The 27,816-nt window shown below is 52.2% G+C and overlaps 2 protein-coding genes across 23 annotated transcripts in view; one reads left to right on the top strand and one right to left on the bottom strand.

The window, feature by feature from the left end:
• Window positions 1-26,028, top strand: part of LOC118146822 (cadherin EGF LAG seven-pass G-type receptor 1-like) — a 37,560-nt gene extending 11,532 nt beyond the window's left edge. For 4 of the 7 annotated variants that reach the window (XM_078339155.1, XM_078339154.1, XM_078339152.1 and 1 more), the window contains one exon: window positions 578-11,145. Coding sequence is in view for 1 of the 7 variants with exons in the window: in XM_078339150.1 (XP_078195276.1) it covers window positions 578-848 (271 nt within the window). In the remaining 6 variants the exon portion in view is untranslated. Of the gene's footprint in view, window positions 1-577; window positions 17,091-18,593; window positions 20,911-21,938; window positions 23,370-25,606 lie in introns of those variants that run through there. The other 3 variants (XR_013522770.1, XR_013522772.1, XM_078339156.1) reach the window with 3 other exon arrangements.
• The window catches only part of LOC100415731 (uncharacterized), an 89,034-nt gene continuing 69,279 nt past the window's right edge, over window positions 8,062-27,816 (bottom strand). For 9 of the 16 annotated variants that reach the window (XM_078339121.1, XM_054240565.2, XM_078339131.1 and 6 more), the window contains 22 exons: window positions 24,205-24,276; window positions 22,528-22,589; window positions 21,879-22,028; window positions 20,643-20,837; window positions 19,694-19,897; window positions 19,339-19,548; window positions 18,889-19,041; window positions 17,541-17,669; window positions 17,167-17,370; window positions 16,812-17,021; window positions 16,358-16,510; window positions 14,926-15,054; window positions 14,512-14,712; window positions 14,161-14,370; window positions 13,708-13,860; window positions 12,310-12,438; window positions 11,424-11,543; window positions 10,490-10,693; window positions 10,135-10,344; window positions 9,682-9,834; window positions 8,742-8,948; window positions 8,062-8,413 (listed from right to left, as the gene is read on the bottom strand). In XM_078339121.1, the coding sequence (XP_078195247.1) occupies window positions 8,162-8,413; window positions 8,742-8,948; window positions 9,682-9,834; window positions 10,135-10,344; window positions 10,490-10,693; window positions 11,424-11,543; window positions 12,310-12,438; window positions 13,708-13,860; window positions 14,161-14,370; window positions 14,512-14,712; window positions 14,926-15,054; window positions 16,358-16,510; window positions 16,812-17,021; window positions 17,167-17,370; window positions 17,541-17,669; window positions 18,889-19,041; window positions 19,339-19,548; window positions 19,694-19,897; window positions 20,643-20,837; window positions 21,879-22,028; window positions 22,528-22,539 (3,588 nt within the window). In that variant the 5' untranslated portion in view covers window positions 22,540-22,589; window positions 24,205-24,276 and the 3' untranslated portion in view covers window positions 8,062-8,161. Of the gene's footprint in view, window positions 8,414-8,741; window positions 8,949-9,681; window positions 9,835-10,134; window positions 10,345-10,489; window positions 10,694-11,423; window positions 11,544-12,309; window positions 12,439-13,707; window positions 13,861-14,160; window positions 14,371-14,511; window positions 14,713-14,925; window positions 15,055-16,357; window positions 16,511-16,811; window positions 17,022-17,166; window positions 17,371-17,540; window positions 17,670-18,888; window positions 19,042-19,338; window positions 19,549-19,693; window positions 19,898-20,642; window positions 20,838-21,878; window positions 22,029-22,527; window positions 22,590-24,204; window positions 24,277-25,277; window positions 26,708-27,816 lie in introns of those variants that run through there. The other 7 variants (XM_078339135.1, XM_035270444.3, XM_054240526.2 and 4 more) reach the window with 6 other exon arrangements.

Below are 27,816 nucleotides of genomic sequence, written 5' to 3'. Positions count from 1 at the left end.
AGGCCCTGACAAGACACAGGAGGGAAGGGAGATTTCCCATGGTCCTGCCTTCATTGGGTGGCTTTTATTTATTTATTTTTCTTTTTGAGACAGAGTCTTGCACTGCCACCCAGGCTGGAATGCAATGGTGTGATCTCGGCTCACTGCAACCTCTGCCTCCTGCGTTCATGTGATTCTGCTGCCTCAGCCTCTCAAGTGGCTGGGATTACCGGTGCACACTACTACACCCAGCTGATTTTTTGTATTTTTAGTAGAGATGGGGTTTCATTATGTTGGCCGGATTGGTCTCGAACTCCTTCCCTCATGATCCACCCACCTTGGCCTCCCAAAGTGCTGGGATTACAGACATGAGCCACCACACCTGGCAACAGGTGTCTTATTTTCGGTGCAGGGGGCTGGTGAGGAACATGGTGGTGAGCAGCCTGCAAGGACGCGGGGCTTTCATCATTCACAGTACCTGCTGTTTGGTTTGGCCAGTGTGGCCCGTGAGCCCCTAGGGCTGGGCAGAGGCTGCCCCGACAGGCTCATGGGTGGAGGGAACCATCTCACCCCCGCCCCTTCTCTCTCCTATCCGCAGCGTCAGTGGGACCGGAGGGCGGTCTGCCCGGGGATGCGAGCTCCTGTCCAGAAACTGGACGCACGTCACGTGCCAGTGCAGCCACACAGCCAGCTTCGCGGTGCTCATGGACGTCTCCAGGCGTGAGGTGGGCATCCTCCTGTGGCCACTGTGCCCGCCAAGCCTACCCCCAAGTCTGCCCCCTCCTCAAACAAAATCTTCCACTGCAAGTGCTTTGAACAAAGCACATCAACCAGTTAAAAAACATTCCAGGACTGGCCAGAGTCCATGAGGATTTCCATAATAAAGCCCTGTGACAAGGGTTTTCAGAGCCCTGCTTATGCTTTATACCCTGGGATGACAGACCCAAAGCTCTCAGAGGAGCTCCCCAATCTGCCCCTCACTTCAGAGTGGGTCTGCTGGAAGGTGCCGCTGTCCAATTGCTTTAATTGTAAGGGAGGTGACAGCTGCTGGGCACAGTGGGTGCGCTCCCTCGGGGCCACACGCAGGGCCACAGGACAAAAGGCGGGGTGGCTAATGTTTAGCCTCTGGCATTTTAAGCGGCCTGGGAATGTGAGCCGGCTATTGTGGGCCTGCAGATGAATTGGGGAGTGGCCTGGGTGCTGTCCTGGCCTCCCATTACCGGGACAGGAAGTAGGTGGGAGCCAGCCTGGGCACGGCCTGTGGGGGACTCGGTGTCTAGGAGGCAGAACCAGAGTCCTGGGTGGCCTCCCCAGCCCCTCCCCAGGGCCATGCTGTGGCTCAGGCACCCAGACCACCATCCTTCCTGAGGGCTTTCTGATGTGAAGTGCCCCTGGTTTCTGTCACATTCTTGGAAGGGTGAGTCAGTCCTGAGGCAGGGCTGGAGGGGGGCTGTGGCTTTCTGTGCACTGTGCATGAGAAGCTGCCCTGCCTGTGCCCCCATCTCACAGGCAGAAGGCACTCCCCAGCAGGACCCAGCCTGGAGAAGGAGTCAGTGGTTAGTGACTTGGTTCATATAAGGGCGGGGTTGGAGGTGTTCTCATGGCCAGGATGCCAGGTGACATGGAAGCTGAAATTGAGGCAGAAGAAAGGAGGCTGGAGTGGGAGTCTGAGGCTCCCGTGGTCCGGGTGCCCCAAAGCCAGAATCTCTGAACAGTCCCCGAGCCAGTGGAGGGACCTGGGGTGTTACTGCAGGCCCCAGGGACACCCAGGGCCCACAGCATTGAAGGAGCCACAGGAGGGGCAGTTCCAGGCCCAGGGCCATGAGCACTCGGCCTCCCCGGCCCAGCCTGATCTTGGCTTCCCGGCTCAGTCCCATGTGGTAAACAACCCCTTCCAGAAGATACCAGAGAACCAGAGCTTGTGAATGCAGAAACGCCCGAGGGGCCAGGGCCCAGGGGCCTGGGGCCTGGACAGGTGTCCTGGTTTGTAAAAGCACAGAAAACACAGCAGCATGAGCACACGCTGCTGGGCTGCACACTTCAAAGCGCCCAAGAGGGCATGTTTTATGCCTTGTATATTTTACCACAATTTTTCTTTTCTTTTTTTTTTTTTTTCCTTGAGATGGGAGTTTTGCTCTTGTCACTAAGGCTGGAGTGCAGTGGCACAACCTCAGGTCACTGCAACCTCCATCTCCTGGATTCAAGTGATTCACCTGCCTCAGCCTCCAAAGTAGCTGGGATCACAGGCTCCCACCACCATACCTGGCTAATTGTTGTATTTTTGTAGAGATGGGTTTCACCATGTTGGCCAGGCAGGTCCCGAACTCCTGACCTCAGGTGATCCACCTGCCTAGGCCTCTGAAAGTGCTGGGATTACAGGTGTGAGCCACCATGCCCAGCCTTTATTATAAAACATGTTCAATGCCCATAAGAAATGCATAATAAGGTTGGCTGTGGTGGCTCGAAGCTGTAATCCCAGCACTTTGGGAGGCTGAGGCAGGCAGATCACTTGAGCTCACAAGTTTAAGACCAGCCTGAGAAACATAGTAAAACACTGGCTCTACCAAAAAATACAGAATCTAGCCGGGCATGGTGATGCGTGCCTGTAGTCCCAGCTACTTGGCAGGCTAAGGTAGGAGGATGGCTTGAGCCCAGGAGGCAGAGGCTGCAGTGAGCTGAGATCGTGCCTCTACACTCCAGCCTGGGCAACAGAGCCAGACCCTGTCTAAAAAATAAATAAATAAAAATAAAAAAGTATAGTAAGAGATCTGGAAATTTGAAAAGTAAGTTCATATAATGAGCTGTGATAGAGACATGTGGAGTGGGCATAGGACATCTGTGTGCTGGTGGTAATGATAGAACACGTCATAGTGAGGGTGAAGCAGGAACAACAGGATGGGTGAGGAGGGTACAGATGCCCGTTGCCATGGCAATTGAAGCATCAAGCCTGCCAGTCCACATAACTGAAACCTGAAGCTCCACTCATGCTCAGCGAGTTGTTTAGCTTTTCTTCTTTTTATGTGATGGAGTTTTGCTCTTGTTGCCCAGGCTGGAGTGCAGTGGAGTGATCTCAACTCACTGCAACTTCCCCCTCTCAGGTTCAAGCGATTCTCCTGCCTCAGCCTCCCACGTAGCTGGGATCTTAAGCGTGCACCACCACATCTGGCTAGTTTTGTATTTTTAGTAGAGACAGGGTTTCTCCACGTTGGTCAGGCTGGTCTCGAAGTCCCGACCTCAGGTGATCCACCAGCCTTGACCTCCCAAAGTGCTGGGATTACAAGCATGAGCCATTGCACCCAGCCTGTTTAGCTTCTTTAAGCATTGCTTTTCTCACCTGGAAGGAAGATGAGGGTCACATCTGCACTCTCCTCAGAGCTGTGATCTAAGGATGATGTGGAACGTGCTCTCGTCGGGTCTGTGAGAATGCCTGCTGCTTAATAAGTGCTCAGTAAAAGGTTTTGCTGAACAAAGGAAATTACATTCATGTCGTATTACCACAAGTACTCCTTTTCTTTGTAAAGTGAGGGTAAGTCTTTCAGCCAAAAGCATAAGTCCATGATACAATTACGAGGAAGTCCAAGAGGTATTGCATGCACCTATGGAGGAGACACGTTTACCTTCCCCATACGCAGGAATTGCCTGTGGGGTTTTTAGTTGTTTTTTTTTTTTTTTTTTTTTTGAGATGGAGCCTCCTTCTGTTGCCCAGACTGGAGTGTAGTGGCGTCATCTTGGTTCAATGCAAGCTCTCTGCTTCCTGGGTTCGAGGGATTCTCCTGCCTCATCCTCTTGGGTAGCTCGGATTACAGGCCCGCCACCACACCCAGCTAACTTTTGTATTTTTAGTGGAGACGGGATTTCACCATGTTGGCCAGGCTGGTCTCGAACTCCTGACCTCAGGTGATCCGCCTGCCTTAGCAGTCCCGTGCAAGCACCCTGGCTGGCGTCATCCTCGCCACCACCACCTCTGATTCACAGATGCCCAAGAGGAAACTGCCAGGTCACAGGCTGTGGGTGGAGGCATGGTATTCACCAGCAGGTCCAAGCACTTCACCACCCTCTTTATTGGGAGATGGGGGGGGCCTTTCTTTTTTTCTTTTGACATGGAGTCTCTGTCACCCAGGCTGGAGTGTAGTGGCATGATCTTGGCTCGCTGCAACCTCTGCCTGCCAGTTTCAAGCGATTCTCCTGCCTCAGCCTCCCTAGTAGCTGGGATTACAGGCATGCACCACCATGCGTGGTTAATTTCTGTATTTTTCATAGAGATGTGGTTTCACCATGTTGGCCAGGATTACCTCAAACTCCTGACCTCAGGTGATCCACCTGCCCTCTCAAAGTGCTGGGATTACCGGTGTGAGCCACCAGGCCCAGCCGGGGCCCTTTTCTGAAATTACGTATGGGGAGAGTTGACCCACATTGGATCTTTAGCTGCTGAATTCACAGTGACTTTGGGTGCATTTAACCCTTTACCTCAGTCACCATTCACACTGTCAGTAGCTGTACAATGAATGAGCACCTACTGTGAGCCTGGGGCTGGGAACATAGTGAGGAATGGAACAAGCAGTCTGGGTCCCCACCTTCCTGGAGCTGGTGATCCCACAGCTAAGCATCCCTGAGGGGTGTTCCCCAGCTGGGGTGACAGCAGAGGCTGCCCTGGAAAGTGGCTGAGATGGAAAGCTGGAGAGAGGTCCTCCAGTCAGCGGTCTAGGGAGGTGCAGAGACCAGAGCACACCCAGGGGGTGGCAGCATCCAGTGAGGAGAGCTGAGAACCCTGGCTGGCACAGCCCGGCCGCTGGCGTGGAGCCCAGTGAGGCACCAGTGGCCATGGCTGGAAAATCTAGTCTGTGTCCCTGTACTGAGGGTACTAGTCCTGACAGCCCTGTGACTTCACCCTGCCAGTGAGCTCAAGATAGGACCTCGGGCTCACACCTGTGATCCCAGCACTTTGGGAGTCCGAGGTGGGTGGATCACAAGGTCAGGAGATCAAGATCATCCTGTCTCTACTAAAATACAAGAAAATTAGCCTGGCATGGTGGCATGTACCTATAGTCCCAGCTACTGAGGAGGCTGAAGCAGGGAAATTGCTTGAACCCGGGCAGCAGAGGTTGCAGTGAGCTGAGACCATGCCACTGCACTTGAGCTTGGTGGCAGAGCAAGACTCTGTCTCAAAAAAAAAAAAACAACATAGGCCCTTGTTCATGACAGAGCTTAGAAGGTAAAGTGGGGTCAGAGTCAGCCTGTGTGTGGAGCTTACAAGAGGCCTAAAGGTTGAGAATGATGAGAAGGGAGATGACAGATAAGTACCAGCCGGAGTGAGCCTGGGGCTCTATACCATGAGCAGACTAACTCGGCTTGAGGAGGAACAGTGATATTTAGAGACAGTGCTGCTATAAAAAGGTCCATTCACTGGGAAGATATAAACTTAAATTTTTTTTTTTTTTTCTTTTGAGATGGAGTTTGGCTCTTGTTACCCAGGCTGGAGTGCAATGGCGCGATCTCGGCTCACCGCAACCTCCGCCTCCTGGGCTCAGGCTCCTGCCTCAGCCTCCTGAGTATCTGGGATTACAGGCACGCGCCACCACGCCCAGCTAATTTTGTATTTTTAATAGAGATGGGGTTTTGCCATGTTGGTCGGGGTAGTCTCAATCTCCCAACCTAAGGTGATCCCCGCCTTGGCCTCCCAAAGTGCTGGAATTACGGGTGTGAGCCACCTCGCCTGGCCAAAAAATAGCATCTCATGCTGTCTGCTTGAGTTATCTGGAGATGGAAGTTAAGTGAAAGGTGCTCCCACCAAGGCCATTCTCCCTCCAACAGGGTGTCTCACTCAGTGGACACAATGAGCAGATAGCACCTAAATCCCACTGACAAATTAGGTGATAACAAATATTTGCTTCGAGCTTGTCACACTATGCTCTTCTAAACATGGTTCGAAAGGAAAGGCAGTGAGAAAGCCTTGGAATTTTATCATTTACTACAAGAAAGGGAGAGAATACTTTTTTCTTTCAAAAATATCTGTGTGGGTGGCAGTCATTCATTCATTCATTCATTTATTTATGTAAGTTTCACTTGTCACCCAGGCTGGAGTGCAATGTTCACTGCCACCTCTGCCTCCCGGGCTCAAGCAATTCTCTTGCCTCAGCCTCCTGAGTAGCTGGAATTACAGGCATCTGCCACGCCTGGCTAATTTACATTTCTAGCAGAGAAGGGGTTTAACAATGTTGGCCACCAGGCTGGTCATAAACTTTTGATCTCAGATTATCCACCTGCCTCAGCTTCCCAAAGTGCTGGGATTACAGGCCTGAGCCACTGCCCCCCATCAGATTTTTAAAACTATTCTGTGTCAATGGTGCAGATGAACTACCCTTGTGCCCAGGAGAAAGCAGTAGGGCATTTGAACCTCAGGCCACCGAAGCCGACCCCTGAAACGTGAGCCATGGTGAGAAATAAGCACAGAGGCAAAGCCCCTTGCCCGGTGTCACAGGAAGTGGTGAAGCTGGAACCTGACCTAGAAGTGTCTGATGTATACAAGCATGGACCGACTCTATACCCTGAAACTCCGTTATTGAAGGGAAAGAGAAGCACACAAAGCTCTCCAGTGCCCGGTCTCAGCAGCTCTCCCGTCATTTCCTCCTCCCTGCCTGGGGGCTGAAAGGGCACCTGCTCAGAGGCTGCACAGGTTTCTGTTGGAGGCCTGAATGGTGTCCTGTGTAGCAGCACAAGGTTTCCCTAGCAACCCCACCAGCCAAACGCACGCATTCCAGAGAATGCCACAGCCTTCTCCAAGGAAAGCCTCTTCCCTGCAACCAATCGGGCATCTGCCTTCATTGCCCTCCTACTCCCCGCACCTAGCAAGGGGCTGGTTTACGCTCAGGCTCCGTTGAAAGGATGAATGAACAAAAGCTTTGTCAGTCCTATGAAGAGCTTCCAATCCCCACTGGGCGTCCGCAGCACCGGGCTGCCCCTCCATAGAGCAGGTGTGTTGTTCACTAAGTAGGAAAGATCCCGCGTGTTAGGGCCTGGGCCCATTTTGTGCCTCTATCCCTAACGCAGCTCAGCATGCTGCACTTAGTAGGTGCTCAGAACTGAAATGAACCAGGGTTTCTTTTTATCCCAGAGTTTTGCTCTCATTGCTCAGGCTGGAGTTTAATGGCACAATCTTGGCTCACTGCAATTCTGCCTCAGCCTCCCAGTACCTGGGATGACAGGCACGTGCCGCCACCACGTCCAGCTTTTTTTTTTTTTAGACCAAGTCTCGCTCTGTGGCCAGGCTGGAGTAGTGGCATGATCTTGGTTCACTGCAACCTCCAACTCCCTGGTTAGACTGATTCTCCTGCCTCAGCCTCCTGAGTAGCTGGGATTACAGGCACACACCACACCCAGCTAATGTTTGTATTTTTAATAGAGACAGGGTTTCACCATGTCGGCCAGGATGGTCTCAAACTCCTGACCTCAGGTGATCCACCTTTCTAGGCCTCCCAAGGTGCTGGGATTATAGGCGTGAGCCACCGTGCCAGCCTTAAACCAAGGTTTCTAAGATGCTCTCAGCCTCCTCAGATCTGGCCCAGCCCACCTTTCCACCTTACCTTTTCTGCACAACTGCCCACAGCTAGCCCAGCCTACACAACAGCCAGTCTGGCTCCCCCACAATGCAGAGCCGGCACTGGCCACAGGAGCCAGGCCCAGTCCCATCCAGGGCCTGCCTGCTGCAGGTGAATGCTACAGACACAGCTGGTAGCACACGGCACTGTTTATTGTGACGCTCGGTGGAAAACATCTGTAGACCAGCTTACTGCAGTGGTGACCGCTGCAACACATGCTAAGGCACTTTTATTATATAAAAAGGGGGTAGGGCGGGAGTTCCACCTGCTCCTTTGTGACAGTAACTGGGACCTGAATTCAGAGCCTTGTAGGCATATGCAGCTTTCGTATCGCTTCATGATTTGAGAGTTTGTTTCCTTTAAAAAAAATGCCTTCTTGCCATAAGGCTCAATGCAGTATATAGAAAACGGTTAGAAATACAGGTAAATTCGGCAACCAGTGTAGACCAGTGAGGACAAGCTACTCTCTTCTAAAGAAAGGCAGTGAGAAAGCCTCAGAATTTTTTTTATTAAAAGAAAAAAAAAAACCTTTTTATCTGCTTTCAAAAATATCTGTGCAGGTGGCAGATTTTTAAACCATACTGAATCTACCGTGCAGGTAAACTACCCTCGTGCCTGGAGGGAGACGGTATGGGCGTGGGAGGCACGTTCACAACAGTCCCAAGGTCGGGGGAGGTGTGCGGCAGGGTCTGGGAAGGGGAGGCTGCAGTGTCCGCCTGTCCATGTGTCTCAGGCTGCAGGAGAGGAGGCTTATTCAGAAGTTTGGCCTCAGTTCCATCTACTTTGCCATCCACCTCCTCATCCGAGCAATCGTCGGGGCAAACGGCAGGTCCCCATGCCTGGGGACAGAGGCAGAGGCAGGGTCAGTGGGGCCTGGCCAGAGAGGCTGCAGCACGGCACACAAATCCCAAAGCAAATTCGAGAGGGAAATCAGGCGCCTGGCTGCTCCCACCAGAAAGAAGCAAGGCGGAGCCTTGGGAGCCACAGCTCAGCTGCACACAACCACTCTCAAAAACATCTTCCCGCAAAATATTTAGTGGTCAGACATTTTCATACACAACAGCAGCACACAAACAGTTCAGGCAAACAGGAACAGTTACAACAGGAAAGGCAGAAAAGTGTGAAATGCCACTTTCTGTTCCAACTCATAAAACAGCCCACGCACACCTGTCTGACCAGCTGCTGCTGCTTCTCCTCACTCTGCTCGTCCCGGCCCTGCAGGTCCCGCTCGAACTGGATCTTCATGGCCTGCAGGTTGACCTCCAGCTGCAGATTGGCATTTTCAGTGTCCTGCAGCTCATCCTCCAGCTCCTCCAGCTGGGTCTTCAACTCCACCTGCTGCTCCAGAAGCCACCTGGGCTTCAGCTCATGGACCTGAGCCCCAGCGGGTACACACACAGGCACCTTCTATCCCACGGCAGGAAATTCACATCCAATACTGACTACTGGTGCTTAAAAAAAGGCCCCATGAAGGCCAGACATGGTGGTGCATGCTTGTAATCCCAGCACTTTGGGAGACCGAGGCAGGTGGATCACCTGAGGTCAGGAGTTTGAGACCACCCTGGCCAACACAGTGAACCGCCATCTCTACTAAAAGTACAAAAATTAGCCAGGCATGGGGACACACACCTATAATCCCAGCTACTTGGGAGGCTGAGGCAGGAGAATCGCCTGAACCTAAGAGGCAGAGGTTGTGGTGACACAAGATTTTGCCACTGCACTCCAGCCTGACTCTGACTCAAATGTATTTTAAACCTACGATTATTCTTGCTACATGATATGACGTATCAGAGCTGTTTTTATGTGTTCATTCTTCAATTATTGGTGAGGGGAAAATTTCCAAGAGTGCACTGGGTGAGGCCTTCTGAACTCCCCCATGCCTGGGCCTGCACTTGCCTGTTTGCTTCTGTGTTTCATGTACTCAGCCATGCACCGTTCTGCAAGTTTGCTGTTGGACTATTGTTTCCACTCACCTCTGAGCCTGTGTCTCCATTAGTGAGGTGTGGCTGGAAGCACCCAGGACCTTCCCACGAGGCGCCACCCTGCAAGGTTCCCACCCCAGTGCCCTGGCCTGTAGCTGGCTCAGCTGGGCACCGCCCGCCCTCACCCGCCGCTTCCGCAGCTGCTCGATGGCTTCATCCCAGTTCCTGTTGGCCGAGTCAATGTGCGCCTCCAGGTCAATCTCCAGCTTCTTCCGGGCGGCCACTGCCATGGAGTGCCTCTTCCTCTCGTCCTCCAGCTCTGCCTCCATCTCCCGCACCTGGAGGAAGGAACACTGACAGCTTGGGAAGCTGGACCCACTCAGAGACCCTGCTCTGGCTCTGAACCCAGGTGCCTCTGCAGGATCTGAGGGGCCTCCAGAAGCCAGTGGGCATTACTGACTCTAAGAACTCTAAGAAGGTAAGTCGCTGACCCGAGGGACAGCGGACTGGACAGGAGGGACGGGGAGGGGAGGCGTGGTCCAGGGCCCTAACACAATCCAGGTGGAAGGAGGAAATGGAAGCCTGGGTGAAGCCAGGGCAACCCTGGCCACCGTGGGGTAGCAGGAGCCCACGCACACCTGTCTGACCAGCTGCTGCTGCTTCTCCTCACTCTGCTCGTCCCGGCCCTGCAGGTCCCGCTCGAACTGGATCTTCATGGCCTGCAGGTTGACCTCCAGCTGCAGATTGGCATTTTCAGTGTCCTGCAGCTCATCCTCCAGCTCCTCCAGCTGGGTCTTCAACTCGTCCACCTGCTGCTCCAGAAGCCACCTGGGCTTCAGCTCATGGACCTGAGCCCCAGAGATCCCAAGTCAGGAGCAAAGAGACCGGCAGGGACCTGGGTCTGCTAGACCCGGAACGTGTGTATGCGTTGACCCTCTGTGATGACCCCGCTCGGGCCCCTCCCAAGGCCTGGCTGCCAGGCCCGGCACTCACGCTCTTGCCCTTGGAGCTCATGATGTCCTCCATCTCCACGCGGAACTGCTTGTTGAGCCGCTCCAGCTCCACTTTCTGCTCCATGGCTTCCTTCAGGGCCCGGGCCAGCGACAGCGCCTTGGTCTCCTTCTCTCGGGCCTCGGCCTCGGCCCGGTCACGCTCCTCTGCATACTTGGCAGAGATGGTCTTCTCCTCTGCCAGGAGCTGGGAAAGAGAGGGGCACCATGAGGCTCAGCCCCACAGGCTCCGAGCTACAGCCCCTAGCTCCTGAGATGGGGTTTGACCATGTTGGCCAGGCAGCTCTCGAACTCTTGACCTGACGATCCGCCCGCCTCAGCTTCCCAAAGTTCTGGGCTTATAGGCATATAAGCCCATGCCCAGTCAAGAGTGCATTCTTTAGAGTATACAGGCCCCACAGTCTGCAGAAACTCAACCCCACTACAACAGCGCAACAACCAGAGATGACACAAGAACGACACAGTGTGTGTGTGCCTTCGGTCCAGCTTTCTCCCCAAAACGCAGCAGGCTGGACCCGGTCGCTGCAGTTCCATGCTTGATGTCTATCCTGCCCCAGTGTTCACATCTCCCTCAGCTTCCCACAGATCTTTTGGAATAAGGAAGCAATATGAATGCACAAATAAACGGTTTAAATGACAGGAAAACCAGTTCATTATAGGAAATCTGAAAAAAAACGTGAAAACTCAGAAAGGAAAAGTTCCTTCTCAACCCACTGCATGAAGACACCCTCTTCCGCTGGCCTTCTCCCCAAGCCCCTCAACAAGCCAGAGACTAGGGGTCCTCTAAGTGCTGGCCCCGCACGACCCCTCCCGGGCAAGGTCTCGAGGGAGCCCAGGGTTTCTCTGATGAGGCCCTCGCCTTGGGCTGAGTGCCGGAAGGAGAGAAAATGCAAAGGATGGGGTGGATGGCTACACACCTGGTCAAACTTCTGCTTCTCCAGGTGGCACACTATCTGGCGCTGGTGGTCCAGGTCCACAAGCAGGTCGTCCTGCTCCTGCCGGGCCTGGCGCTTGGCACGCTCCGCGGCTGCCAGTTCCTGCCACAAAGATCCAGAATGTGACCTGAAGGCAGCCACAGCCCCACAAGACCATCCTTCCCAGCCCTGGGCAGCCTCCTCTCAAGCCCTTCCCCAGCCCCACTGCCCCAGAAAGCTCTTCCTCCAGGATTCCTCTAGCTCACAGGGCTGGTGCCCCCCTAAAGTCATAGCTTAAAAGCATTGTATGTTTATAAAACTCAACTACATTTAAGTGCTAGGAATCAAGCCAGGTACCAGGGTGTGTTGATGACTAACAAGTGTCCTGGCCTAACCAGGGCAGACCACATGGACAGAGCCACTCACTGCTGCCCCGGCCCTGTTCTGGGTAGCCAGAGCCCGGAGTCAGCTCCGGAGCCTGCAGGCAGGAGACGGCTGCACCCTGGACGCAGTCACACCCGGCAAGTCACACTGCAGGGCACCCTCTAGACCCAGGAAACACTTCAGGACTGACTCAGGTGCGACACGGACAGGGCAGCCATGGGGATGCTGAGACCCTCCCTCACCAGAACACGGTCACGGCAGGAGGTGGTGGCGGCCACGGAGCCTCGTCTGATGTGAGGCATTTCACTCACACACAATCTCATCATACCAGGGAGGCCCACTATGTAATGGAACCCTGGAGGGAATCCTTTTGTAACAAGAGAGCTGTCCCCAGCCAATTCCTGGAGCTGAGTAGGACCCTAGCCCTGCCCTCTGCTGAAAGCCCTGTGCTGCCACCTGCTGGCTGCCGGGCAGCAGTGCCGCTCTCCACTGCCACCCCACCCACCTCGTGCAAGCAGATCATCTCGGCCTCCACACTCTTCAGGTTCCTCTCATTCTCTTTGGCCGGGGCCAGGATCTCCTCGCGAGAGGTGCGTGTGTCGTCCAGCTCACGCATGCAGTGTTTAACCTGGGCCTGGGGCAGGGACAGGCTTGGCACCCCACCCAGGTCCTTAGCCCTCGGCCCTCCCCCACCCTCAACTGTCATCTCGCACACAGGGATGGCTGTGCTCTGCTCGATATTTAACCAACCATGGTGACAGGAAGAAAAAGCAACTGAGGACAAAAATCTGTGTCCCACTTCATAACACAGACTTTGACAGTGTTGGTCACTGTGGACGTAAGCCCAGGCTGAGCTTCATTTTCTACTTCTGACCCCTCTGTGGGCCAGAGACCAGTGCCCACGGTGCCACCCCTAATGCGCACCTGCCGCTTGAAACCAGTGCCCAGCCTGGCAGGTGTCCCCACCACAGGCAGGAAACACCTTTCCTTTTGTTACCCACCTCCTATTTGTTTTAATGCTAAAGATTTTTGTCAAATATTCTTTTTTTCCATTTGCAGATAACTCCAAAAACAGATTCCCCAAGCCAAAGCGCATGACTGGGTGTGTGCAGCCAGTCCACAGCAACAGAACATGACAACAGCAGAGTAACCTTGCCCACAGTTAGCTTTTACAGATTTTTTTTTGCCCAGGCACAGCAGCTCACGCCTGTAATCCCGAGGCTGTCAGATCACGAGGTCAGGAGTTTGAGACCACCCTGGCCAACACAGTGAACCGCCATCTCTACTAAAAATACGAAAATTAGCCAGGCATGGGGACACGCACCTATAATCACAGCTACTTGGGAGGCTGAGGCAGGAGAATCGCCTGAACCCAGGAGGCAGAGGTTATGGTGACACAAGATTGCGCCACTGCACTCCAGCCTGGGCAAAAGAGCAAGACACTGACTCAAATGTATTTTAAACCTACGGTTATTCTAGCTACATGATATTACATATCAGAGCTATTTTTATGTGTTCATTATTCAATCATTGGTGACGTGAAAATTTCCAAGTATGTATCCCACACTCTAGGCTGCTTCTCGAAACCATCACGCCGGAGCTCAGAAGGCTGGAGCATCAGGATGTGGCTGATGCTGGAGTCTGCACTGGGTGAGGCCTTCTGAACTCCCCCATGCCTGGGCCTGCACTTGCCTGTTTGCTTCTGTGTTTCATGTACTCAGCCATGCACCGTTCTGCAACTTTGCTGTTGGACTATTGTTTCCACTCACCTCTAAGCCTGCGTCTCCATTAGTGAGATGGGGCTGGAAGCACCCAGGACCTTCCCAAGAGGTGCCACCCTGCAAGGTTCCCACCCCAGTGCCCTGTTATGTAGCTGGCTCAGCTGGGCACCGCCCGCCCTCACCCGCCGCTTCCGCAGCTGCTCGATGGCTTCATCCCAGTTCCTGTTGGCCGAGTCAATGTGCGCCTCCAGGTCAATCTCCAGCTTCTTCCGGGCGGCCACTGCCATGGAGTGCCTCTTCCTCTCGTCCTCCAGCTCTGCCTCCATCTCCCGCACCTGGAGGAAGGAACACTGACAGCTTGGGAAGCTGGACCCACTCAGAGACCCTGCTCTGGCTCTGAACCCAGGTGCCTCTGCAGGATCTGCGGGGCCTCCGGAAGCCAGTGGGCATTACTGACTCTAAGAACTCTAAGAAGGTGAGTCGCTGACCCGAGGGACAGCGGACTGGACAGGAGGGACGGGGAGGGGAGGCGTGGTCCAGGGCCCTAACACAATACAGGTGGAAGGAGGAAATGGAAGCCTGGGTGAAGCCAGGGCAACCCTGGCCACCGTGGGGTAGCAGGAGCCCACGCACACCTGTCTGACCAGCTGCTGCTGCTTCTCCTCACTCTGCTCGTCCCGGCCCTGCAGGTCCCGCTCGAACTGGATCTTCATGGCCTGCAGGTTGACCTCCAGCTGCAGATTGGCATTTTCAGTGTCCTGCAGCTCATCCTCCAGCTCCTCCAGCTGGGTCTTCAACTCGTCCACCTGCTGCTCCAGAAGCCGCCTGGACTTCAGCTCATGGACCTGAGCCCCAGAGATCCCAAGTCAGGAGCAGACTGGCAGGGACCTGGGTCTGCTAGACCCGGAACGTGTGTATGCGTTGACCCTCTGTGATGACCCCGCTCGGGCCCCTCCCAAGGCCTGGCTGCCAGGCCCGGCACTCACGCTCTTGCCCTTGGAGCTCATGATGTCCTCCATCTCCACGCGGAACTGCTTGTTGAGCCGCTCCAGCTCCACTTTCTGCTCCATGGCTTCCTTCAGGGCCCGGGCCAGCGATAGCGCCTTGGTCTCCTCTCGGGCCCTGGCCTCGGCCCGGTCACGCTCCTCTGCATACTTGGCAGAGATGGTTTTCTCCTCTGCCAGGAGCTGGGAAAGAGAGGGGCACCATGAGGCTCAGCCCCACAGGCTCTGAGCTACAGCCCCCAGCAGGGCAGAGCAGCTGGGCCCAAGCTAATTTTTGTATTCTTAGTAGAGATGGGGTTTGACCATATTGGCCAGGCAGCTCTCGAACTCTTGACCTGGTGATCCGCCTGCTGGCTGCAGGGCAGCAGTGCCACTCTCCACTGCCACCCCACCCACCTTGTGCAAGTGGATCATCTCGGCCTCCACACTCTTCAGGTTCCTCTCATTCTCTTTGGCCTGGGCCAGGATCTCCTCGCGAGAGGCGCGTGTGTCGTCCAGCTCACGCATGCAGTGTTTAACCTGGGCCTGGGGCAGGGACAGAGGCTTGGCACCCTACCCAAGTCCTTGGCCCTTGGCCCTCCACCCCCACCCACGAGCGTCACCTTGCACACAGGGATGGCTGTGCTGTGCTTGATATTTAACCAACCATGGTGACAGGGAGAAAAAGCAACTGAGGACAAAAATCTGTGTCCCACTTCATAACGCACACTTTGACAGTGTTGGTCACTGTGGACGTAAGCCCAGGCTGAGCTTCATTTCCCACTTCTGTCCCCTCTGTGGGCCGGAGACCAGTGCCCACGGTGCCACCCCTAATGCGCACCTGCCGCTTGAAACCAGTGCCCAGCCTGGCAGGTGTCCCCACCACAGGCAGGAAACACCTTTCCTTTTGTTACCCACCTCCTATTTGTTTTAATGCTAAAGATTTTTGTCAAATATTCTTTTTTTCCATTTGCAGATAACTCCAAAAACAGATTCCCCAAGCCAAAGCGCATGACTGGGTGTGTGCAGCCAGTCCACAGCAACAGAACATGCCAACAGCAGAGTATCTGTGCCCCACAACCTTGCCCACAGTTAGCTTTTACAGATTTTTTTTTGCCCAGGCACAGCAGCTCACGCCTGTAATCCCAGCAGTATGGGAGGCCGAGGCTGTCAGATCACGAGGTCAGGAGTTTGAGACCACCCTGGCCAACACAGTGAACTGCCATCTCTACTAAAAATACGAAAATTAGCCAGGCATGGGGACACACACCTATAATCACAGCTACTCGGGAGGCTGAGACAGGAGAATCGCCTGAACCCAGGAGGCAGAGGTTGTGGTGACACAAGATTGCGCCACTGCACTCCAGCCTGGGCAAAAGAACAAGACACTGACTCAAATGTATTTTAAACCTACGGTTATTCTTGCTACATGATATGACATGTCAGAGCTATTTTTATGTGTTCATTATTCAATCATTGGTGACGTGAAAATTTCCAAGTATGTATCCCACACTCTAGGCTGCTTCTCGGAACCATCACGCCGGAGCCCAGAAGGCTGGAGCATCAGGACGCGGCTGATGCTGGAGTCTGCACTGGGTGAGGCCTTCTGAACTCCCCCATGCCTGGGCCTGCACTTGCCTGTTTGCTTCTGTGTTTCATGTATTCAGCCATGCACCGTTCTGCAACTTTGCTGTTGAATTATTGTTTCCACTCACCTCTGAGCCTGTGTCTCCATTAGTGAGATGTGGCTGGAAGCACCCAGGACCTTCCCAAGAGGCGCCACCCTGCAAGGTTCCCGCCCCAGTGCCCTGGCATGTAGCTGGCTCAGCTGGGCACCGCCCACACTGACCCGCCACTTCCACAGCTGCTCGATGGCTTCATCCCAGTTCCTGTTGGCCGAGTCAATGTGTGCCTCCAGGTCAATCTCCAGCTTCTTCCGGGCGGCCACTGCCATGGAGTGCCTCTTCCTCTCGTCCTCCAGCTCTGCCTCCATCTCCCGCACCTGGAGGAAGGAACACTGACAGCTTGGGAAGCTGGACCCACTCAGAGACCCTGCTCTGGCTCTGAACCCAGGTGCCTCTGCAGGATCTGCGGGGCCTCCGGAAGCCAGTGGGCATTACTGACTCTAAGAACTCTAAGAAGGTAAGTCGCTGACCCGAGGGACAGGGGACTAGACAGGAGGGACAGGGGAGAGGAGGCGTGGTCCAGGGCCCTAACACAATACAGGTGGAAGGAGGAAATGGAAGCCTGGGTGAAGCCAGGGCAACCCTGGCCACCGTGGGGTAGCAGGAGCCCACGCACACCTGTCTGGCCAGCTGCTGCTGCTTCTCCTCGCTCTGCTCGTCCCGGCCCTGCAGGTCCCGCTCGAACTGGATCTTCATGGCCTGCAGGTTGACCTCCAGCTGCAGATTGGCATTTTCAGTGTCCTGCAGCTCATCCTCCAACTCCTCCAGCTGGGTCTTCAACTCCTTCACCTGCTGCTCCAGAAGCCACCTGGACTTCAGCTCATGGACCTGAGCCCCAGAGATCCCAAGTCAGGAGCAAAGAGACTGACAGGGACCTGGGTCTGCTAGACCCGGAAGGTGTGTATGTGTTGACCCTCTGTGATGACCCCGCTCAGGTCCCTCCCAAGGCCTGGCTGCCAGGCCCGGCACTCACGCTCTTGCCCTTGGAGCTCATGATGTCCTCCATCTCCACGCGGAACTGCTTGTTGAGCCGCTCCAGCTCCACTTTCTGCTCCATGGCTTCCTTCAGGGCCCGGGCCAGCAACAGCACCTTGGTCTCCTTCTCTCGGGCCCTGGCCTCGGCCCGGTCACGCTCCTCTGCATACTTGGCAGAGATGGTCTTCTCCTCTGCCAGGAGCTGGGAAAGAGAGGGGCACCATGAGGCTAAGCCCCACAGGCTCCGAGCTACAGCCCCCAGCAGGGCAGAGCAGCTGGGCCCAAGCTAATTTTTGTATTCTTAGTAGAGATGGGGTTTGACCATGTTGGCCAGGCAGCTCTCGAACTCTTGACCTGGTGATCCCCACCCACCTTGTGCAAGTGGATCATCTCAGCCTCCACACTCTTCAGGTTCCTCTCATTCTCTTTGGCCTGGGCCAGGATCTCCTCGCGAGAGGCGCGTGTGTCGTCCAGCTCACGCATGCAGTGTTTAACCTGGGCCTGGGGCAGGGACAGAGGCTTGGCACCCTACCCAAGTCCTTGGCCCTCGGCCCTCCACCCCCACCCTCGAGCGTCACCTCGCACACAGGGATGGCTGTGCTCTGCTCGATATTTAACCAACCATGGTGACAGGGAGAAAAAGCTACTGAGGACAAAAATCTGTGTCCCACTTCATAACGCACACTTTGACAGTGTTGGTCACTGTGGACGTAAGCCCAGGCTGAGCTTCATTTTCCACTTCTGTCCCCTCTGTGGGCCAGAGACCAGTGCCCATGGTGCCACCCCTAATGCGTACCTGCCGCTTGAAACCAGTGCCCACTTTCCTTTTGTTACCCACCTCCTATTTGTTTTAATGCTAAAGATTTTTGTCAAATATTCCTTTTTTCCATTTGCAGATAACTCCAAAAACAGATTCGCCAAGCCAAAGCGCATGACTGGGTGTGTGCAGCCAGTCCACAGCAGCACAATATGCTAACAGCAGAGTATCTGTGCCCCACAACCTTGCCCACAGTTAGTTTTTACAGATTCTTTTTTGCCCAGGCATAGCAGCTCACACCTGTAATCCCGAGGCTGTCAGATCACGAGGTCAGGAGTTTGAGACCACCCTGGCCAACACAGTGAACTGCTGTCTCTACTAAAAATACAAAAATTAGCCAGGCATGGGGACACGCACCTATAATCCCAGCTACTCGAGAGGCTGAGGCAGGAGAATCGCCTGAACCCAGGAGGCAGAGGTTGTGGTGACACAATATTGCGCCACTGCACTCCAGCCTGGGCAAAAGAGCAAGACACTGACTCAAATGTATTTTAAACCTACGGTTATTCTTACTACATAGTATGACATATCAGAGCTGTTTTTATGTGTTCATTATTCTTCAATTATTGGTGACGTGAAAATTTCCAAGTATGTATCCCACACTCTAGGCTGCTTCTCGGAACCATCACGCCGGAGCCCAGAAGGCTGGAGCGTCAGGACGCGGCTGATGCTGGAGTCTGCACTGGGTGAGGCCTTCTGAACATGTGTTTCATGTACTCAGCCATGCACCGTTCTGCAACTTTGCTGTTGGACTATTGTTTCCACTCACCTCTGAGCCTGTGTCTCCATTAGTGAGATGGGGCTAGAAGCACACAGGACCTTCCCACGAGGTGCCACCCTGCAAGGTTCCCACCCCAGCGCCCTCGCATGAAGCTGGCTCAGCTTGGCACCGCCCACCCTTACCCGCCACTTCCACAGCTGCTCGATGGCTTCATCCCAGTTCTTGTTGGCCGAGTCAATGTGCGCCTCCAGGTCAATCTCCAGCTTCTTCCGGGCGGCCACTGCCATGGAGTGCCTCTTCCTCTCGTCCTCCAGCTCTGCCTCCATCTCCCGCACCTGAAGGAACACTGACAGCTTGGGAAGCTGGACCCACTCAGAGACCCTGCTCTGGCTCTGAACCCAGGTGCCTCTGCAGGATCTGCAGGGCCTCCGGAAGCCAGTGGGCATTACTGACTCTAAGAACTCTAAGAAGGTGAGTCGTTGACCCGAGGGACAGGGGACTGGACAGGAGGGACAGGGAAGGGGAGGCGTGGTCCAGGGCCCTAACACAATACAGGTGGAAGGAGGAAATGGAAGCCTGGGTGAAGCCAGGGCAACCCTGGCCATCGTGGGGTAGCAGGAGCCCACACACACCTGTCTGACCAGCTGCTGCTGCTTCTCCTCACTCTGCTCGTCCCGGCCCTGCAGGTCCCGCTCGAACTGGATCTTCATGGCCTGCAGGTTGACCTCCAGCTGCAGATTGGCATTTTCAGTGTCCTGCAGCTCATCCTCCAGCTCCTCCAGCTGGGTCTTCAACTCCTTCACCTGCTGCTCCAGAAGCCACCTGGGCTTCAGCTCATGGACCTGAGCCCCAGAGATCCCAAGTCAGGAGCAAAGAGACCGGCAGGGACCTGGGTCTGCTAGACCCAGAACGTGTGTATGCGTTGACCCTCTGTGATGACCCCGCTCGGGCCCCTCCCAAGGCCTGGCTGCCAGGCCCGGCACTCACGCTCTTGCCCTTGGAGCTCATGATGTCCTCCATCTCCACGCGGAACTGCTTGTTGAGCCGCTCCAGCTCCACTTTCTGCTCCATGGCTTCCTTCAGGGCCCGGGCCAGCGACAGCGCCTTGGTCTCCTTCTCTTGGGCCTCGGCCTCGGCCCGGTCACGCTCCTCTGCATACTTGGCAGAGATGGTCTTCTCCTCTGCCAGGAGCTGGGAAAGAGAGGGGCACCATGAGGCTCAGCCCCACAGGCTCCGAGCTACAGCCCCAGCAGGGCAGAGCAGCTGGGCCCAAGCTAATTTTTGTATTCTTAGTACAGATGGGGTTTCACCATGTTGGCCAAGCTGCTCTTGAACTCTTGACCTGGTGATCTGCCCGCCTCGGCTTCCCAAAGTTCTGGGCTTATAGGCATATAAGCCCATGCCCAGTCAAGAGTGCATTCTTTAGAGTATACAGGCCCACAGTCTCTGCAGTAACTCAACCCCACTACCACAGCGCAACAACCAGAGATGACACAAGAACGACACAGTGTGTGTGTGCGTTCGGTCCAGCTTTCTCCCCAAAACGCAGCGGGCTCAATGTCTATCCCGCCGCAGTTCCATGCTCGATGTCTATCCCGCCCCGGTTTTCACATCTCCCTCAGCTTCCCTCAGATCTTTTGGAATAAGGAAGCAATATGAGTGCACAAATAAATGGTGTAAATGGCAGGAAAACCAGTTCATTATAGAAAATAATGGGGTTCCTCCTCAACCCACTGCATGAAGACACCCTCTTCCGCTGGCCTTCTCCCCCAGCCCCTCAACAAGCCAGAGACTAGGGGTCCTCTAAGTGCTGGCCCCACACGACCCCTCCCGGGCAAGGTCTCGAGGGAGCCCAGGCTTTCTCTGATGAGGCCCTCACCTTGGGCTGAGTGCCGGAAGGAGAGAAATGCAAAGGATGGGGTGGATGGCTACACACCTGGTCAAACTTCTTCTGCTTCTCCTGCAGGTTGCACACCCTCTGGCGCTGCTTGTCCAGCTCCCGCTGCAGCCATGTCTTGGTATTCTCCATCTTCTCAGGTCGACCCTCCAGGTCATCCCGGAGCTGCCTCTTCACCTCCTTTGCGGTTTCCAGGCACCCCACACTGTCAATTCTCTTCTTCATGTCGGCCACCTGGGCAGGAGCAAGGAGTAAGCAGATCCCCGAGATGGCACCTGCTCAGGTCACACACCTGTCCCTGGGGCAGGTAAGAGCCTGCCTGGACACTGTGAAAGGGGAACCAGGGATCTGCCCAGTTATGAAACTGCCTCCCCCAGTCACTTCCCTCTCCATGCGGGGGAGACGAATGGAGTTTCTGCACAAAGGCATCCATCTAGTGTGTGAAGCTGCGGGGAGGCTGACTCCTAGGCCCGCTGTGGGGACTCCAAGCCCTCATCCACACCAAGCCTCTCGGTCTCTGGGGAACCACCCCCAGAGAGCAAGGCCAGTGGCCTGTGGGGGTGTACATGGGGTCCCCATCACTCAGCCCTTGCATCTGCAGATAAACCTGCAACCACATGTGCTCAAAGGTGACTCCTACCCTGACTTTGGAATGAACTCCCAGCCCATCCAGAGGTGGTTCAGGCCTTCTGGCCCGCCACATGGAGGCCTAAAATAGGATCTACATTAGTCTAGGGACCCCTTGACAGTCTATAGAGAGGACTAGGGACTCCTCATGACAATGTTTTAACAGGGAATCACCCAGGCAACCAGTATAGAGAAATGCAGTTGCCATCACTCAGGAAGCCACGTGACCCCAGGTAGCACATCAGATAGCAAACTCAGCACAGGCCTGGCAATCACGAGGCCAAGGAGCTCAGCCATGACCCTAACAGGGTAACTGGCCATTTCTCCAGGTGACAAGGGCGCAGGGACTGCAAGCACCATGGCTTGTGGCTATGTTCATAATGGAAGCAGTGCTATATTGTAGCTAGACTGGCGAACATAAAGTGTAAAATAGCAGTGAAAATGGTGGTGTTCCCCCATCTAAGTCCACAGACCCCTGGATTCCTCTCTTATGGACTCAGGCTAAGAGCACTGATGTGGGACAGCAGGGTGGGGGAGCTTCCCTGGAAAAGAAGGCAATAGGCTGGCTCAGTGGCAGGCTGCCCTGCAGTGCCCAGGCCAGTAGCTCTCCTGCCTGCAGCATCTGGCCAGTTCCCTGGGCCTCCAAACCTGGGCGTGGAGGGTGGCAATCTGCTTCTCAAGGTTGTGCGTGGCCTCCTTCTTCTCCAGCTGTTCCCAGAAGGAATTCTTCTCATCCTCCACCTGCTTGAGGTTGGTGCTCAGGCCCAGATTCTGCCGGTTCTCCTCCTGCAGCAGCTCCTAATCCCGGGATGAGATAAATGCGGGTGCTCAGGAGAGTAGTTTCTGAACCCCAGGGACCCCACACCCTGGAGAAGAGGGAGGAGCCAGTCCTGCTGATTCACGGGATGACCACGTAAGGACCTGGTGGGAGTTGGGAGAACGCAGAGACCGCCCCCCCAGGATGAAAAGGAACATGGGCAATCTGACGGGTTCTAGAGCTAATAGGCAGAGGGGCCTTCCAGGAGGAGTCCACCTTCCGGGAACCTGGTTTTTCATGGGATATTGAGCAAGTCCATGTTGGCTGCCAAATACAAAATTACTGCTACTGAGAAATAGGCTCACTACTAGCTTGTCAGTGATGTCACCTTTGGACCGACATCATCAATCAGGTCTCAGTTGGTCATAGCTCTGACAGCTGAGGCCTGATTCACAATGGCAGTCAAAAATGATACTCACTTGACATTCTAGAAGCCCCAGAAAAAGACATTTCTCTTCAAGACAAAGAAATGCATCTTACGTGAGGTGACATCTCCTCCGCAATCCTCGCAGTCCTACCCTCCTCCGGGTCTTGAATGGGAGCTAGGAGGACACAGAGAGACAGTCAGTGCACTGGTGCTGTGAGGAATCCCACAAGGAGGCTTGGGGGACGTGGACTGAAGCTGCAGTGTATGGAGCTGGGCTGCTGACAAGCATGGACTGAGCTGCTGCTGGACCACTCTCCTTGGTGTTGAAGGAAGGCAAAGGAGAGGGGCAGAAAGAAACCAAAGAGCCTTGGGCTTTCCAGCTACGGCAACCTCATCACTGTGAAATAGTCTGAGAACCGGTTAACACAGAAAGGCACTGCATGGCTCAGCGAGAGCATCTCATCAGACCTGCTGCCCACGTGAAGGTCTAGGCGAATCCCAACATTTTATGAAACGTTACAGGATTATTTAACTTCTGTGGATCTGCATATCCTGATACTACAATTATCATCTATCCTGTTGCATTTTTAAAATTGTAGTAAAGCACACATATTTATTATTTTAGTTATTAACTGTGCATTTTAATGATATTATATTCAGTGAATAACATTCATGATGCTGTGTCAATAATGAGAAAAATCTAAATTCATAATCTAGCTTCCACCTTGGGCAATGAAAGGAAAACAGCAGTGTAATGTCAAATAGAGGAAAAATACATGATTGCAGAAATTAAAGGAATAAAAAACAGGAAATCATCAGAGAAAATCAACAAAACCAAAAAACAGTTCTTTGAAAAGATCAAAAACATTGGTAAACCTCTACCTTGTCTAACCACAAAGGAAAAGAAGGAAGTCACGATGTACTAATATCAGTTGAAGATGAGTGGAATCAAAAATAATAATAAAGGAATATTGTGAACACATCTGTGCTCACACTTGGATACATTATATGAAATGAGCTAATTTTTTGGATCTGTTTCAGAAGGTTAAAAGTCTTCTCAGGATAAATGAATCATCTGAATAGGCCTATATTTATTTTAGAAATTGAATCAATAATTAGTATCTTCTCAAAAAAAAAAAAAACACTACCTTCAGATGAATTCACCGGTAAATTCTACCAAAATTCTCACAAAGAAAGGTAGTCTTACCATACAAGCAAGTAACCATAACTTTAGCATTGCCTTAGTTACACTGTAAAAATTATGTTTCCAAACAAGACACAAGAAGGTTTATACCTGCTGTATTCATAATTGCCCAAACTGAAAGCAAACCTCTAAATATTCGAGATGTCCTTTACTATCAAAAGTGAACCAAGCCTGGACAACATGGTGAAATCCTGTCTCTACAAAAAAAGTAACATTTAAAAAAAATAGCTTGGTATAAAGCATGTGCATTACAGCCAACTGCTTGGGAGGCTGAGGTAAAAGGATCAGCTGAACATGGGGAGGTCAAGATTGCAATGAGCTGTGATTGCACCAATGCACTCCTGGGTGACAAAAATGAGACTTTCTCACAAAAATAAAGTAACAAAAAGAACCAAACTCTAAGTTGTCAACGTAACTTTCCTTGTGTAGTTGCATCACCCGTTGATTAAATGCATTTCAGTGGGCACGAACGAAATAAATGAAGAACCTGACACAGCATTTACTGAGTTTCTCTCATATGGGACACTGGATGAGTAAACTGAAATTATTTGCTTCAGTCAACTTCATGATATAATTTCCACACTACCTTCATTTTCACTGCGGCAAATTTTCTTACGCCTCCTTTTTGCTGCCCAGCTCCTGGCGCGGCCAGCCAAACCTGCAAGGCAGAAATGCATCATAATAAAGACAGTGCTTGACATCTTGCTGGCAGAGGACCACAGAGAAATTAGTAAAAATGTTCTCAGTTTAAACTTTTGATCCTAGTTTTCACCGACTGCTTTTCAATGCTACCTGAATTAGATCTGGGTTCTAGGAAGATTTGTTTGTGCAGGCAAATACCTTTATTCAGATGAGACAATACAGAGAAGCAGAAGTTCCAAGTTACCAAAAAATAGGCTGGGTTCAAATCCTACTTAGAATCTGCACATAACTGGGAGAGGGATATGAACCCTTCTGTGCCTCTCTTTCCTATTCTCAGATGTGGAAACATTATTAGATCTAGGCTATAGACCTACTAAGCTCTATAGTGTCTAAAAGGATGAAATGCAGATAAAGACTTAAATAGACTCATGTTTTTGGAAATGCCCTAAAATGTTCAATCAATGTCGGGAAGAATAATCCAGACACTTGGTAGTGGTTGAATACAGAGAGGGAGCTTGCGTGTCTCTGCGCAGGGTTAGGATGGAAAGTGACTTCACAGTTTCCATGGCCACATGATTTCCAGCTCATGACAGAGATCTGTGATTTCCCTGATCCCCAAGTCAGCCCCAAGGGACAGGCAGGGAAGGGGCTACAACCCGTATTTTCAAATTCAGTGAATTCAAATTCAGACATTTTGAGTGACTTGCCGTCACCACAGTGAGGAGTGATAGGTCTGAGGTAATCATGTGGTTGGTTCCCCGGGGAGAGAGATCCCGGAACACCTGAGTCCTCTAGATCATGCCCTGGACCCTGGACCGAGAGCTCTTCTCACAAGCTCTGTGAAATCCTGCTGCCCCAGTGTTTCTGTGGGATGGTTGAGGCTATGGAGAGGTCGCAGGTGGCTTACCGCAGTTACTGACCTACTCTATTATCCCTATGTTGTCACTTTTAGTAGTTTTATGACCCATAAGGCAAACATTTTAAGTCTCAGTTATGATGCACGGTCTGAGATTTTACCTGAATCCACTCTTTCCACCCATCTGGTGATTCTCATCTGCTGGGCTGGAGCTGGCCTGCCGTAAAAGAGGACACACGGCATACCACGGAGCGGCTGTGCGCCCCACTCCTGTGCACACTCTTGCCTTGCTTCTGCTTTCCCAGCTCTGACAATCCTAATTCTGGCTTCCAAACCAATCCTGTACATCCCTCTCAGTTCTCAGACTTGCCTCAACTGTTGGATATTTTAATCACTGTTGCGACCATGACTGAACGGTGACATTTCATATGCCATAGTATATGTTTATCTTTTTACATGTTTCTTAATAGCATTTAACTTATTGTTTCAGACTTTTAGGAACATTTCTGGGCTAGGTGTGCTGGCCCATGGCTGTAATCCTGACAGTTTTGGAGGTTAAGGCAGAAGAACTGCTTGAGGTCAGATGTTTGAGACCAACCTGGGCAACACAGTGAGACCTCGACTCTAGAAAAAATCTACAAATTACCAGATGTGGCGGTGAGCCCTTGTATCTTTAGCTACATGGAAGGCTGTTGTGGGAAGATCGTTTGAGCCTAGAAGATTGAGGCTGCAGTGAGCTATGATCACGCCACTGCCTGGGTGACAAAGCAAGACCCTGTCTTTTCACAATAAAAAGCATTACTGTGTCACAAGTATCCCCATTTTATTTCTCATTATCTAATATTGCTGTTTTCATCCTGAGGCTTAATTGCTTTAGTAAGCTAAGAAAAAAAAAGTTGTTTTTTTTTTTTTTTTTTTTTAAGGGTACTATTTAAAGCAGGTCATATGCATGCCCTTTTGTAAATTCTAGTTTTATATGCCATATATCTAGAATTTACACTCTTGATGTACTGAGTCTTCTTCTTAGAACCAGCCTCCTTATATGTAACAGTATAATTCCCATTTTACACCTGACTCGAAACATTGAGAGGATAGAATAAAATGAAAGAGCAGTCTGTATACCACGTAATGCACAATGAATCACAAAGCGAAGTTTTCTCCAACTCAAAGGTGAAAAGTGCACAGTTAGCGTCCTCTGCAGAACCCATAGCAAAATGAAATTTTGAGAAAATATGCACTTTGGCTGCCCAGTGAAGTTAGAAGAAAACTGTCACAGGTCATCATCAAGACTTCCCCAACATTGGCTTTTATTTTTAAATAATGAAATACACATGATTTTGCCTGCTTTCTTTCATGTATATTACTGCATGTTCTCTTTGCTTTTCTGCGTACCCTATCTTGGGAATCACTCCATAGCAATAAAAAGACATCTTACTCTTTTTTACAGCTCCATACTTCTCCTTTATGTAGAAGTACCAGCTTATTTCTTTTTTTCTTAGAAAGAAACATTTAATAAGGACTGATAAACAGAAGCCATGTCTGTGTCTTGAGGGGTGGCAAGACAAGATGGTGGATCCCTGTGCCATTACCCCTCACAGCCCTCAGACCGAGGGCGTGTATACCACAGGGAAGGGATGGTTCAGAAGGAAGGTGTGGGACAATTGAAGGTCTTTTTACATTAAAATCTTTTTACCTATAGGCAGGGTTTAGAGTAAGTACCTGCTCTACACAGTGGCTCACAATACCCTGCCCCACAGCCCCACCCAGGTGCTCACAATGCCCCGCCCCACAGCCCCACCCAGTGGCTCACAATGCCCATCCCTGCTTCTGCCCACCTGTGGTCACCATTCCCCTCTGTGTGACATTATTCATCCTGGGCTGCCTGAGCTTTCCAGTCCTGAGAAAAGTGTGTGTGTGGAGGGGAGGGTGGTTGTTATTAAAAGTCACCCTGGGCACTGAACTCAGTAGAAAACCCTGGTTACTAATGTCAGTTCCATTAGCATCTCTGGTTTTCTGAGTCTGGTAGCTTCCATTTGCTCAACGAACGTAGTGATACACAAATGTTTGACTGATTTTGTACCTAAATGCTCCTCTCCTGTCTTACAAGTGTTAGTTTTTGTCTTCAATTTGACCATAGCAAAAACATGAAATGTTTCCTCTCTCCTCCCCTTTTCCATCCTGTAGGAAGGGGAGCCATGAAAACAAACTCTTTTCCACAGGCAGGGTCTGGCCTTCTAACTCCAAGTCTTTACCTTCCAAATTCAAGTCTAAAGTCATTTCATCTCTTTTGGAACCTGTAACCATGAGCTAGCTCTACCCGTCAGAACAAGGAGGTAAACAAAGCCCGTGAAGTTACTGGAGTAGGGCTGAAGAGACATTCATGTCAAAGTGGGAATGTTGAAGTAATCAGAGCTCCACGGCTAAACTTTTGGGTAAAACCACAACAAAAACAACTTTTTTACAGCTCGGGCAGTAACATTTCATACCTTTTGCAGTCATTTTAAGCATGTCCCTCAATTTTTCCTTCGGTTTTCAAATTACAATTGGAAGACATAAAGCTGCTTCTGTCAAGGTGACTTAAAACCATCTATTAAGAACACCATATAATCTCTTCCATGGCAAACTCTATTTCAAATTTAACAAGTCTCCAAATATTTGAGTCTGAATTATCTCAATTATTAGCTTCTCTATCGAACAGGA

This window comes from Callithrix jacchus, chromosome 1 (assembly GCF_049354715.1).
Source record: "Callithrix jacchus isolate 240 chromosome 1, calJac240_pri, whole genome shotgun sequence".
NCBI lineage: Eukaryota > Metazoa > Chordata > Mammalia > Primates > Cebidae > Callithrix > Callithrix jacchus.
The sequence above is the reverse complement of the archived record's forward strand: the minus strand, read 5'-3'. Positions and strand labels throughout refer to the sequence as shown.